At 41.4% G+C, this 11,976-nt stretch overlaps 1 protein-coding gene across 3 annotated transcripts; it reads right to left on the bottom strand.

Moving 5' to 3' along the window:
• Positions 1–2,473: 2,473 nt before the first annotated feature.
• smarcc2 (SWI/SNF related BAF chromatin remodeling complex subunit C2) lies at positions 2,474–10,142 on the bottom strand. Of its 3 annotated transcripts, none has more exons than XM_028406327.1 (26): positions 10,026–10,142; positions 9,279–9,398; positions 9,103–9,188; positions 8,894–8,975; positions 8,468–8,560; positions 8,300–8,369; positions 8,143–8,212; positions 7,878–7,953; positions 6,467–6,711; positions 6,253–6,377; positions 6,108–6,161; positions 5,968–6,005; positions 5,748–5,878; positions 5,562–5,633; positions 5,317–5,430; positions 5,084–5,237; positions 4,888–5,004; positions 4,739–4,801; positions 4,396–4,654; positions 4,110–4,289; positions 3,972–4,033; positions 3,757–3,877; positions 3,513–3,676; positions 3,286–3,420; positions 2,816–3,179; positions 2,474–2,541 (listed from the first exon to the last, which is right to left on the bottom strand). In XM_028406327.1, exons 1-26 carry the CDS (start codon positions 10,134–10,136, stop codon positions 2,477–2,479), a joined length of 3,171 nt encoding a protein of 1,056 aa, XP_028262128.1. In that variant the 5' UTR covers positions 10,137–10,142; the 3' UTR covers positions 2,474–2,476. The 3 variants fall into 3 exon arrangements, with proteins under 3 accessions (XP_028262128.1, XP_028262130.1, XP_028262129.1); XM_028406329.1 differs by having other exon boundaries at positions 4,128–4,289; XM_028406328.1 differs by having other exon boundaries at positions 8,894–8,969.
• Between the last annotated feature and the right edge of the window lie 1,834 nt (positions 10,143–11,976).

The raw sequence follows: 11,976 nt of genomic DNA, 5'->3' as shown, positions 1-11,976 counted from the left end.
AGTTTGTGGTCAAGAATCTTAAAAACAGCTGTGCTTCCAGTAGCAGAGCTGGCTGTCCACTGATCACAGGAGGGTCCCAGGCAGGGTACTCCCTTCAGATAGCTGAAGATTTATGAAGTTCTGGACAAACGAAATGTATAAAATGCAACTACACATGACATATTACAATATTATAAACACGTTTTTTTTTAATACAATGATTTGATTTACTGATAAAAGGCTGATAAGCAGCTAATTCAATCACTGAAATGCCAGAGGAGGTAAGATTGGATCTTGGGACCTTTAGAACACAACCGAGGGGCTCATGGAACCTTGATAACAGGACGGGACATAGGACCTAACAGGACATTAAAGTTATTTCAAACACCCAACGTTTTTCCCAAAGTGAAATGAGTGAAGCTATTGTTTGTTCAACCCAGTAGCTTGTTGAATAAATCCATGTACACATTTACTTTACAAATGTTCTAGCTACAGATTTACCCTTTTTATCTTTATTGCTAGTCAACCACTCCACACAAATGCTCCTCTTCACATATTTATTTTTTCCCCCAAAGATTTTGTATTTAAAACCTGTTTTGTTTTGACATTTTTTTAATACAAACTGCCAGAGGAACTGTCAGCACTAATGTGATGATTTACTGAGGAAAAAAAAATCATTTCTACTGTTTAATAATCAACGCATCGGCTGCTACCTTCAGCATAGTGAAAAACATACAGAAACTGAACAGACACATTTCATATCACAAAATCCACACAATGTAATAATAATAACACAGATAAAAGAAGTCCATTTACGCTCACAGCTGATGTGAGGACTGCAATACTGGCTTGACGGACATTAACTGTAAAGTTTCACCATCTGATTATATTTTATGACACTGATGTGATGGCGTGCAGAACGTAGTATGTTTTTTTTTTAACTTCAAACTTGGTAAACACATCAGATGGCTTTGAAAACAAAACTGAATGGTAATATGGTTTACAGAGCTTAATGTCATGCATTCACAAACACACATGCTCACAGTCACATCTCAGACATATCCGCAGACCTGTCCGAATCTCACACACAAACACACACACGCACGACAGTGGAGAGGGTAAATACGGGTTACAAAGGTAATAATAATAATAATATACAGTTACAATGTCAACATATCAAAGAAATAAGATGGAAAAACAGTAAAAAATATAAAAATTCATAGGATAAAAAGTGAGGATATTGTTGCAGATATTAAGGACACAATTCTCCATTGTCAGTTGTTTAAGGTGCTCCCTTGTGTTTGACAGCATTAACATTTCTTCCATGTTTAATTTGAAATACACAAGCTGTTAAAAAATCGTCTTCAATTCCCATTTACCATACTAAAACTCATTGAATAATTGTGACATAAACATGATTATAAAAAAGATTTTGGTTTCGCAAGTAACACAAATTCTGAATGAACACGTTCGTGGTCGCTAACACAATGTCAGTATTATTCTCTGACTTTCTTTTCAGTCATTCTTCTCCAACATTATTACATTCCTCAGAAAACTACAGCCTGGATGCTTTCGGTTGATCCATAACACGAAGCTCCACACTGACACGTTTTCAAGTGCTGCTGAAAGGTGTGCGTGTCAATATTTTCAAATAATTCGACATTTACAGGGTAACAAAATGTGTGTTTGTAACAGACAAATCCAACTTTAGAGTACATTTTTTTTTAACTGCATCCAAACTAAGTTAATTTCAAACAGGCTTCTTCAATTTTGAATCTTTTCTTCATTCACTGCGGACTTTTCATTGGCTTTTACACATGTGACCTTCAGGCCTGACCCTGTAGAGTGACCGTTTGTCTATGTAACATAAGAATAAAAGTAAACAGGAAAAATTTCCAATCAAGTTTTCAAAACCTTAAGTATGAAAAAAGTATTTAAGACAACATAAGGATATAAGTGCTAAAGTTCAATTACATGGATGCTTCAAGTCTTCCAATGAGACATTGGGAAACATTAAAAGTGCTTTTCTTCCTTACATATAGTATTTTAATTAGTACCTAGAGTACAAGGGGGGACTCTGGAGAGATTATGAAGAAGAAGACTTCACAAACTGTGACAAACTGTTGCAGGAAAATAAATGCAACAATTTCCAAAACACTGAAAACACAAGATGAGTCTTTCTCTTTCTTTTCCTCGAGTGCCAGCATGATGGTAAGACTTTCTAAGTTTACCAGCTTGATATTATGACGTGAGATGTTGTTGTCCAGTCAACCACACAGCATGGAAATGAATTCAATTCAAAGGACTTCTCTGTCAACAGATAGTCAACACACAGGTGGACTGAGTTAGATGTCTCTTCATTTTTTCTTTCAGTTGTCCCATTGAATCAAGAAAACTAAAAATGTAAAATGTGTTTTCTTCCTTCAGTTGATGAATTCTTCATTTCAGATGAAACAGGCAGGATAGTCACTCGGACCCTCAGGCATTTGTTTTAATCTCACTGTGGAGGAGGGAGAGGAGCAGAGGGGTGGAGTGTCTCCCCAGGGAGGGGGGTGCTGGGTTCTGTGAGAGAGGCAAACAGGACAAAACTAGTAAAAAATCTCAAAAATGCAGAGCGGCCAGGTTCTACATTTTACCCCTTACTTTCTTAGTGCAAAGGAACAATCACCTTTGGTTTGAGTCTGGAGCAAAGAACAACCAACAACTCTCAATCAGGGACCTACTCATGACATGCATACATTTTTATGTTGCGTTAATATATATGTGTAGTTAAATTGGTCACATTAGAGGATTTGACAGCAAACTTTTGCAATTTTTTGTTACACTTTTAACTCACCATGGAGTACGGGTGTAGTGCTAGAGCTGGAGTGAGCAGCCGGGGTCTGGCTTGGAGGGCAGGAGGGTGAGGTGTGAGCACCTGCAGGAGGTTGGGATTCAGGAGCTGTGGCCGAAGAGGCTGGTGGTGCGGGGCTGGGTGCCGGTTGTGGTGCTGGTGTGTTGGGGGCTTGCTGAGTCGCAGCTAGGCCTTGAGGTGGTGGGCCTGAGGCAGCCTGGTTGGAGTGAGGCCCCCCGGCTTGGCTGTGCTGCTGGTGCTGAATCTGCTGAAAGTGCTGCTGGCGAGCTCTCATCTCAGCATATTTCAGCTGCTCCATGTGGAAGGACTGACGGTCAGCCAGCAGCTGCTGCCGCTGGTACTCCAGCTGCACACACACAGACATGTCAAATGATATGAACTGTTATGCTCCCTGCATATACTGTAAATAGGCTTGCTGTATCTTAATACTAGCTATCCTAGAATTCACTCACAGCCTCTCGCTCTCTGTCCATGATGGTTTCCAGTTCTTCAAAGTGTCGCAGTTTTATCTCGAGCTTCTTCATTTGGGTCTCTACCAGCAGAGCCACCAGAGATTTGATCTTCCTCTCCTCCACTGCAGCCAGATGCTGTGACAAAAAAGAACTAGGAGGTTAGATTCTAAAGGACAAAAAATGATGAAAGACACAGCAGGAGAAGGTCTTGATTTAAATAACTTTACCTTGGCTTTGACAGCAGCAGCTGCTAAAGCAGAGGCAGCAGCTGTGGCCAGATTCCCCTCTCCCACATCACGCTCCACCTTCGCCTTCCTTTCTCCCTCACTCTCCCCTTCTCTTTGTGCCTCCTCTGTTCCCTCTTTTCCATCCTTCTCCTTCTCCCCATCACCTAAGAGGGAAAACAAGTTAAATATTTACATTTGAGAGAACTATAATTCTCATACATTAAAAAAAAAAACGCTACCATACCCATCTCAGACTCTGTTTTGTCTGTGTCCCTCTCCCCTTCAGGCTCTCGTCCTCTTTCTTCTTCTTTCTTCCCGTTCTCTGCCTGTTTCTCCTCCTCCTCGTTTGCTGCCTCTTTGCTGTCCTGTGTGGAAAAGTAAACATAACACAATGCAACACAGTTCATCAGCAGAACTCCCAAATATTTTTATCATAATAATAGTAAACATGTATCATACCTTGGCCTCTCTCTTCTCCTCACTTGATTGGCTTTCACTCTTACTTTCATCGCTGCTTTCATCTAGAAAGAAGACAGGTTATAACTTCTCATTTATCTCCCTGAAAAAACTTTTTTTAGCTCTTATAATTTTGCATACTGTTTGTATTTATCCCACCAGGTCGTTCTCCCTCCTCCAGTCCGGTGCCTGCGATTCCACTTCCCTCCAGCCCATACAAAGGATCCTGTCGACCGCTGACCCTCGCTGCTTCCTCTACTCGCCGCACATGTGCCTCAACAAGCGCTGCAGGAACCTCCTCCTTCATACGAGAAAATTCCTCTGAAAGGTAGAGACAAGAACTGATTGATTAGCCACTTGCTTATTCACTCACTTATCAGTCATCCTCTTGTGTAGCAAAGAAATTTGAAAAGAAGATTATTCTCACCAAGAGCAGACTTGGCTGCAGCTGAGGCCACACGTGGGTCAACCACAGAGGCGAGGAAGGCCACAGTACTCATGACTGGATTTCCTGCTTGGCTGAAAGGTATCGGCTGGTAGGCCAGCGGGCCCAGGGTCGATGAGCTGTCCTCCAGGTATGGGTCTTCAATGGGCAATCGCAGGAAGTGCAGGATGCACTCATCCTGCGTGCGGCTGCCTACATGCTCCGATACCTTGTTCCAGTCATCTTTGTACATCTCCAAACCCTGAGGGAAGTGAGAGCTACCTTTAGCTAAATGTTGGCATCCCCAGTGTATTATCAAAGAAACAATAATAACAGTTCACTGTACCTCAAGTAGCAGTAGTGTTTCCTGTTCTGTCCAGTCCCTCATGGAGCTTGCTGTACTCTTGCTCTGCACATAAAAACATCAACATTTTAAAAACATCAACATATATATCGGTAAATCACTGATCAGAATCATTCAGTTGGTCTATGTACCTTTACAGAGCTGGTTTTCTTGTTGTACATGTCAGTCCGCAACCCAAAGTTTTGCAGATCAGCTGGCTTGTCCTTCACTTTATCTGGAAATGACATCATCTGCTGGGTGGCAGGAGTCTGCAGGGACAAATGTTAAATTACCTGTAGTCTCTGTGCTCGGGTCTATTAGTGTTTTGACGTTGAAATGTTTACAGACCTGGGACGTCTTGGGCTGTAGGGGAACCAGACTGGATGGAGTGTCTGCAAGGACATGGAAGTGAGAGGTGGGTGGGGGACCCATGGGTGTGGGCCGGCTCTCAGAGTCCACCTGGTAGTTGATCAGTCCCCACTGCTCCAGAAAGGCGTGGACTCTGTAGGAGAATAAACACATTGTGATTCCCCTCAAGACTCTATACTGATTAGACAAAGTCACACGACCGCTCCACCTACCTCATGATGGCACACACATCTCCTGCTAGGTTCCTTCGGCAGGCAGTTGAGGTCAGGTACTCCTGAGGGTTCAGTCGGTAGGTGTCGATCATGAAGTTCCTGTAGGCCAAATAACTGAAAGAAAGAGGGTCAGAGAAGTCATTTTGCAGCATCAGACACTTTCCTTTATAAATCACTGACAGATAAAAAACCCACACCTAATTAACACCCACAACACAATCACTTAATACTGTGTTGATACTTACATTTCAGGGGTTTTTGATTTGTTCTTCCCATTGAAAAACTCTGGCAGGGCTCTACGCTCAATGGCATGTACGCTGGAGGTAAAAACAGAATTATGTGTGAGCCGACCAATTTAGAGCTCTTTAAACATGTATAAATACAATGTCTGTGAAAACTGACCAAAACAGGCAAAACATGTGAATTCTTACCTGTTATAGTCAAACCAGGCAGCATAGCTGGGTATGATGATATGGTGGGTTTGCTCAGTCACGTTGTCCTCATGGAGATCTGAGCCTTTCACTGGTTCTCCCTTCACACCTGGGGAGCCTTCCTCCTCTTCCTGTTTCAACACAGACACATTTAAGTTCACACATACAAGTTTTTCTTTTTGTCATTTAGTTTAATGTTCTAATTGTTTCAGGACACTACCTTTCCTGTTGTTTCCATGGACTCATCCTCTTGCTCATCTACACAAATCAGACAAAATGTGTAAAAAAAACACACTACCACAAAATTACTATTTTAAATGGTTTGCACTGGTTACAGGTGGTGCTACAAAAGAAGCTCACCCATATCAGTCCCTCCTTTGACCGGGGTTGAATCGGAGTCTTTCTTGGTGTTGTCTTCAGAACGACAGAAAAATGGAATGTAATGTCTTAACATGAAACTGTCTTGCTTTTGTTAATTTCACAGTACTGGTGTAGACTTGCATACTTGTCTTTGCTGGGTTTCCTTCTTCAGATGCTGGAACAGGTGATGCTTCTTCCATATCCTTAGATAGATCCTCCTGTTCCTCCTCCCTTTGGCCCCGCTTTGACTTGGGATATGGGGTTGTTGGCCTGTCAACACAAAAAACATCATTTTATACTAAAATGTTTAACTGATCTTACATTAAACAGTCGTTCATATCCATGCAGTATTGCGTCACCCTTTTTTGGTGTTCTTCTTCTTGCTCTCTTGCGGTGGAGGGGTGGGAGAAGGTGACGGTGAGCGCTTCCTCTTCTTGGCGCTGCCAGGCTTTTTGTCCCTCCGTTCATCTGGTGTGGTCACCTCATCTGTCAGGGTTTTGGCAGAGATCCTCTTCCTCTTAGGGCAACCCTCTCCAACTTCATAGTCCTCCTCATTCATCCACTCGTTATACTGATCCAGGTCTAAAATCCATTTGGCATGGACCTGTCGACAAAGAACAAATAATGTTTCAGTAAGCATGTCGCCATCTTATTTTAGACAAAGCAGAGCTGAACATTGTGTTGTATCAGAATGTAATGGCTGGATGTGAAGTATGTAGATTAATAAATACCTACGAATGACTCAGTGACTCATATACAGTGGGAGAGCTAGCAAAGTAACGTACTGTTTGTCTATCTGCAGCTCTTAATGTTTAAATGCTTTACTGCTCTTTCTCTGACATCCTAGAGAACAGTAATTGCCTTCAGCAACAGACATGCTGAATATACAACAAGACATACTGACACTGCTTTGAATTTATGGCTCAATCGAGAACTAGAGCAGCCTCTGAGGCTCCAAGTGCCAGTTTAACACAGTGCTCTATGCTTGGATGTCTTGCTGTGAGAGAAAAATAGAAAAACAAGTAACACTGACCAACTGGGGGGCTACCAGCTGATGCTTCTGATGAGAGATAACCCAAATAAACTTTCATAATGATAGTTTTAAATTGGTGCTGTATAAATAAACTGACAAGACTTAACTTTAACTTTTTTTCACCCACACAGTTCAAACATAAACAGCATGGCATTACATCAGAAGTGGTGACAACAGAAAGGAAGTTTTGTTACATAAAGTAAAAGTGAGAACGTTTTTGATCAAATGCGGCATAGGCTTGTGCAAAATTGTATCGTGTACAATTAATCGTTGCCGGCTAAATGCCACAATTAATCGTGATTAATTATTAAGAATTTTAATGTGATGCCATATTTGTTAAATGTTAAACACAACTTTAACTGGATAAAATGAGCACCGCTTAAATATACTACTCATTCTAAGGATCTTTTAGCCTTAGTAAGAGGCTGCCATGTACATATATGGAAGTTAGTGACTCAGACTTGATTGACAGACTTGTCTGTATGAACACATAAATCCAACTGACAACTTGACTGACTTTAGATGTGGTCCTAAATCAGATTTGTGGCCAAGCGACATTAATGAGAACAAAGAGAGAATAAAGTGGTGAGAGTGGTATATGTCAGATATATTTCAAACATATGTCATTAACTTAAAGATCATAGTGCCCTGTTTAACATGAGATAGACTGACACACACAATGTGAACAAAACTGACAAAGAATAACTGAAACCAGGAGAACAAGCAGCAACAAATACCTTCCTTGGTTTTTCTGGGCTGGGAGGATCCTCCACAGCAGCCTCTATTTCACTGGCTGGGATCCAGGTGTCATAACTGAACAGGGAGAAAAGCAAGGTCAAAGGTCAAGCCAGGAGACAATTTAAGGCTTGTGAAATGACAGCAGACATATTAGAAGCAGATACCCATGTCACTAGAGTGGGGACCATCATAAGATGAGGTTTTCAGTGTGGTGTATTATCTGTGTGCTACGGCTGTGTGTCTGAGCATTGACTGAGGACAAACCTGTCAGGAAAATATCCCCAGTGCAGCAACACCTGCTTATCTCTCTTCATCACAGGACGTACCCACTCCTCTGGATCAAAAAGATTGTATACATTAGCAAGGGTTTTGCTTATGGAGTACATAAAAACAGGCTGTGCCTAACAAAAGAAGGCCTCACCTTCCTCCAGACTGGTGGGAATAGGCACCACAACATGGGAGCTGGAGGCCTTGTCCTCAGTCACTGAACCCTGCAGAAAATCAAGTACATTTCAGTGGGGATAACACAAGGACAAACCTTATGTATGTAAATAACATCTGGTGCATGATACAAATAAAAAAAACACACCTGATGTCTTTTGATGATGTCTTTCAGTTTCCCAAGCAGCTTTGGCTCAATGTCAGGGCTCAGGTAGATGACAGGTCTAGTCAGGCAGTTATTCTGAAAAGGATGCAGCATGTCTTCCATTAAACTAATATATTTGCAAACATTAACTGAAATATGAAGAGAGCAATATAAATAAATATGTGCATGTTTAATTCCTATTAGAACACTGTCTGGCTCTGCAGATGAAGACATCTGGATTATAAAACTTCAAGACTGGTTAAGCAGGATTACTGTGGTCACATGACCATGTACCCTTCATTATTTCTTTTTGTAAAGCTGAGGCAGTCCCAGAGGAGACATGAGGCCTCACGAACACACTGCACTGAAAAGCAAAGGATAAAAACATGAGCTTACAAATCGTTACAAAATATAGAATAAAAAACACACCTGCACTAAGGACTTCTCAATTGTCATGAACATCTCCACATTTCGGTCCATCCTTGATGGATTCTGGAAGTCAAACCTGCGCCTACCAGGAAATTAGACTGGAGTTACACATGAAACAGCAGCGTAGCCAACATCCAACTGAGCACCGTGGAGTTTAAAGACTAAACACTTTATCTGTGATCTAAAGTTAGCAAGAAAGAAAGTCTTACCATCCTTGGTCACTCTTAAACTTGTAGGCAGCAGCCAGAATGTGGCAGAGAGCCCCTCCTGCCTTGAAGTCCAGAAAACACTTCATCTGCAGGTATAAGACACATACAGCTGTTTCAGAGTGTCTCAGTGCTTTCAGAGTGTTTGTATTAGTGATTTTAGACAGAGGTGCACATACAGGTAGCTTAGTGAGCGGAGGGTTGCTGACATGTCGACCGAACACCTCCTCCTGGAACTGGAGCAGCTGGACCACCAGGCTGGACAGAGACTTGTTGGTGGGGGGCTCGGCCTGGATGTACTGAGAGGAAAACACAGACATGGGGCAGTCAGGGAAAATACTCAAAACCACACTGCAGTGTGCAGTTAGCCAGCTGCTGCGTGTCACAGATGAAGCGCCGTAGCGTTATTGGTTTGGAGGATTAATTCATAAAATATTATCCACTTCGTATTTGTTGTTGGTGTATGTTTAAAGAAATATTTATTTTATTAAACACCGTGCTTCATCACCGGCACCAGTGTTATTTAACACCGCTCATGGCTTCAGTGAGCGCGGCGCGCCACAGAGCCAACATCTGGATCTGAGCAGCTTTACCGTTAGCCCTCTAGCTAATAGCTAGCTAGCTGCCTGGCCAGCTAAAGTCACCCTTTCCACGCAAATCCATCCTCTCCGGTCTGTCTGCGTGATGCTTTTGCATCGGCTTCGCTACTATATTGTACAGGAATACCGCCATTAGCGGCTGCATCTGCTGCAGCTGTCGGCTCAGCATCCTTTTGTATCCCGGCTCGAGTGAATCAAACAGCTGGACGCTGAGCAGCACCCTCCCTCCTCTCTTTGTCACTGCCTCTGCCCAATAGGTAAGTGCTCACATTCCAAACTGAATAATGGAAGCTCCGTGTGTATGATTACAAAACATGCGGTCAGTACCTTTTTGTAATTCTTTCCCAGCCAGACGCGGACATTATCAAACTGAGAAACGGTATCAGACGCCTCGAAATATTTTACATTCGGGCCGCCGTCTTTCTTCCGCACCGCCATCTTTGCCTGCAGACAACTAGTCGACGTAGGCTGCCGCCACGCGGTCACAGGTCGGTACTGCAACTACTGAGGCAGTAATGACAACAGCCGGCCTGCAGAGGGCAGAGTGATGCAGATAATAAATGGATCATACTCCAGGACGACGTGAGAGCACCAGAACTCATTGTATTCGCTTATTGCAAGATATAATAATTAGCAACATTACTGATTTATGAGCATTTAATCAATACCTAAATGTTGCTGGAGTATATGGAGCTGATTTTAACTGCTCTACTGCTGAGGAGCAATATGTTTTATATGTATACTCGTGAAAAGGAAACAGATGCTTATTTTGCCCCTGACATGTTTAAAATTTAAAGCAAATGATTGTCAGTTAAACCAGACATAACCAAATGGCATTTAAGTGCAGAATTGATCAGTGTTTTTGGTTACATCTTTTATTTTCATGGAGGCAGGTCTACCAGAGGGCACACAATGGGTGTAATAGAGTAAAACTGTAAATATGTCTCCATCAGCTTAACTCAGGCTTCTGTGCTAAATTAAAATTCTACTCAATTCCTAACTTTAATCCTTTGTTTGATCAAATTAAGAGAAATAAGTCAAAAAGGGTCTTATTGTTCGAACTTTATTTTTAGTATTTATCAGACACTGAGCCAGAAAACAACACGCACCGATCTTTAGACAAAATATGGCCTGTTAAAAAGACTTTAGTTATATACTATACTATACTATACTATACTATACTATATATATATATATATATATATATATTAATATAGTAACAACCAGGCCGTCTAATTTTAAAAACAATATTTTTGATTACAGTAGTCCTCAAAAAATTAGAAATCCATCTGTGTCATTAATCCGTCTAAGCTATTTTCAGAATCAACAGGTAGTTCGCTGTGCAACAAATCACTGCCAGTTACTCCGTGTTAAGGAATTACATTACCATTAGGGAAATATTACAGCCCAACCTTCACAAGTACATTTTGGTCTTTGACTTTATGCCTCAATATGATGAAGAATTCGATTATACCAGCACTGTGAAAAGGCTACATAGGTAGGTGAAATATAAAATCTGCAAAATAAAGCACCTACATGTAAGTTTGAAAGGAAAAGTTAATGAAAAAATGGCAGCAATTTAATTATGGATAGCAATGAATGACCTCTTTAGCAATTAAATGACCTCCTGCAGCCAAACCTGAGAAAGTGAGCTGATGAGAAAGAAAGCAGGCAAATGGGTATATTTTGATTTTAGTAGTGAATAAAATAAGATTCACACCAATCTAAACAAAATAACCTCTAATCTGTGGGATTTTCATTAAAAAAAATATATCATAGGACTAAAGAATTAGTTTTATATAAAAAATGTAATAAGTCCAGGAACAGGCTTTGAATAAGGACAGAATTGTGCATAACAGGCCTTGGAAATATGTGAGATAAAAGTACAGAAATAGCTGGGTTAAATGTAGACATGTCAGACTGTTATTATGTGTCTGACCTTTTTACTGGTCCTCACTTTGTCAGAGGCTGAAATTAACCTTCATTAACAGAAAATATGTGTGTGTGTGTGTGTGTGTGTGTGCGTGTGTGTGTGTGTGTGTGTGTGTGTGTGTGTGTGTGTGTGTGTGTGATTCTTACATGACCCTGACTAATTTGTGAAAGTCCAGAGACAACACTGGGAAGAGTAGTGCTCCTTGAACTAGTATTCCTCAGACTCTTGCCATGTTTGTATTTGCTCATGAGCGTGTGTGTGCATATCTGTGTGACAACACGTGTGTGTGTGTGTGGTGCACCCATCTGTGCTGAAGGAGAGAGAGTGAAGCCTATTGATTATTTT

The sequence above is a fragment of the Parambassis ranga genome, chromosome 5 (assembly GCF_900634625.1).
Source record: "Parambassis ranga chromosome 5, fParRan2.1, whole genome shotgun sequence".
Taxonomy (NCBI): Eukaryota; Metazoa; Chordata; class Actinopteri; family Ambassidae; genus Parambassis; species Parambassis ranga.
Note: the sequence above shows the minus strand (reverse complement) of the source record. Positions and strands in the feature narration are given on the sequence as shown.

Bases quoted from the DNA above. Each gene is read 5' to 3' on its own strand.
- smarcc2 (XM_028406327.1), bottom strand. From the start codon at position 10,136: ATGGCGGTGCGGAAGAAAGACGGCGGCCCGAATGTAAAATATTTCGAG. The intron at 5,634-5,747 runs GTAAGAATTCAC...TTTTACCTCCAG, and splicing joins GCCTGGTTTGACTATAACAG to CGTACATGCCATTGAGCGTA. The intron at 2,542-2,815 runs GTGAGTTAAAAG...CCTCTCTCACAG, and splicing joins CACTACACCCGTACTCCATG to AACCCAGCACCCCCCTCCCT.